Source organism: Malurus melanocephalus, unplaced genomic scaffold, assembly GCF_030028575.1.
Source record: "Malurus melanocephalus ecotype Western Australia unplaced genomic scaffold, MMel_1.1 scaffold_2158, whole genome shotgun sequence".
Lineage (NCBI taxonomy): Eukaryota > Metazoa > Chordata > Aves > Passeriformes > Maluridae > Malurus > Malurus melanocephalus.
Window position 1 is genome coordinate 11,459 of NW_026625390.1, and position 1,673 is coordinate 13,131.

At 67.3% G+C, this 1,673-nt stretch overlaps 1 protein-coding gene across 1 annotated transcript in view; it reads left to right on the plus strand.

The window, feature by feature from the left end:
* Positions 1-1,668, plus strand: part of LOC130587623 (leucine-rich repeat and fibronectin type III domain-containing protein 1-like) — a gene marked incomplete at its 3' end in the record, with an annotated part of 2,340 nt that extends 672 nt beyond the window's left edge. The window contains exon 2 of the mRNA XM_057388599.1: positions 581-1,668. Within this exon, the coding sequence (XP_057244582.1) occupies positions 595-1,668 (1,074 nt within the window). The remainder of the gene's footprint in view (positions 1-580) is intronic.
* Between the last annotated feature and the right edge of the window lie 5 nt (positions 1,669-1,673).

Genomic DNA, 1,673 nt, shown 5'->3' on the forward strand with positions numbered 1-1,673 from the left:
CCAGGATCCACCGGGTTTTACCGGGATCCACCGGGTTTTACCAGGATCCACCAGGTTTTACCGGGTTTTACCAGGATCCACCGGGTTTTACCGGGATCCACCGGGTTTTACTGGGATCCACCGAGCTTTACTGGGATCTACTGGGCTTTACCAGTATCCACTGGTCTTTCCCGGCATCCAGCGAGCTTTACCGTGATCCACTGGGTTTTACCGGGATCTGCTGGGTTTTACTGGGATCTTCCGATCTTTCCTGGATTCCACCCGGCTTTACCGAGATCCACTGGGCTTTACTGGGACCTACCGGGCTTTACCGGGATCTACCGGGTTTTACCAAGCTTTTCCGGGATTCACTGGTTTCACCGATCTTTACCAGGATCTACCGGGCTTTACCGGGATCCACCGGGTTTTACTGGGATCCACTGGGCTTTACTGGGACCTACCGGGCTTTACTGGGATCTACCGGGTTTTACCAATCTTTCCCGGGATTCACCCGGTTTTACCGGGTTTTACCGTGACCCACCGATCTTTCCGGGACGCCCCCCATCTCCACCCCCATAACCCCCACCCCCATTTCCCGCAGGCGCGGCCGTGGGGATGGCGAAGCTGCTGGTGCCGCTGGTGGTGCTGGGCGCCGTGTCCGGGGCGGGGGTCCCGGTGTCACCGCCGTCCCCTCGCTGTCCCCCGCGCTGCCTTTGCCCCGCGGCCGCTCCCAGCCCGACGCTGCTGTGCGCCCGCACGGGGCTGCTGGCGGTGCCGCCCAGCCTGGACCGCGGCGCCGTGGAGCTCCGCCTCGCCGATAATTTCATCGGCGCCGTGGGTCGCTCCGATTTCGCCAACATGAGCAGCCTGGTGCACCTGACGCTGTCGCGGAACGGGCTGCGCCGCCTCGCCCCCGGCGCTTTCGCCGATCTCCGCGCCCTGCGAGCTCTACACCTCGATGGCAACCGTTTACCGGCGCTGAGCGGCCCGCAGCTCCGCGGGTTGGCTAGTTTGCGCCACCTCATCCTAGCCAACAACCAGCTGGCTGCCATCGACGCCGCCGCCTTTGCCGCCTTCGCTGCCACTGTGGAGGACCTGGACCTGTCGCACAACAACCTGCCGGCGCTGCCCTGGGACGCCGTGGCCGCCATGGGCAGTTTGGCCACGCTGACGCTTGACCACAACCTGCTGGAGCGGGTTCCGGCCGGCGCCGTGGCGCGGTTGCCACGCCTGGCCAGGCTGGACCTCACCGCCAACCGGCTGCGGGCGCTTCCACCGGTGCCGGGGCCACCTGGGCCAGCACTAGCGGCCGGTGGCAACCCCCTTCACTGCAACTGCGAATTGCTGTGGCTGCGTCGCGTGGCTCAGGCGGGCCGCCTGGAGACGTGTGCCACGCCAGCACCGCTGGCCGGGCGGCTTTTGGGCGCCGTGCCCGAGGAGGAGCTGACCTGCCGGGCCCCCGCTGTCACCGCGGCGGCCGCGCACCCGCCCTCAGTCACCGAGGGGCAGCCGCTGCGCTTGGGCTGCGCCGCCGTCGGGGACCCTCCGCCCGCTCTGCACTGGTTGGGCCCCGACGGCCGCGTGGTTCAGAACGGTTCCCGGCGCTCCGTGGGTTCTGACGGCTCCTTGGAGCTCCGCGTGGCCACGCTCAGGGACCACGGCGGCTTCACCTGCGTGGCCGCCAACGCCGCGGG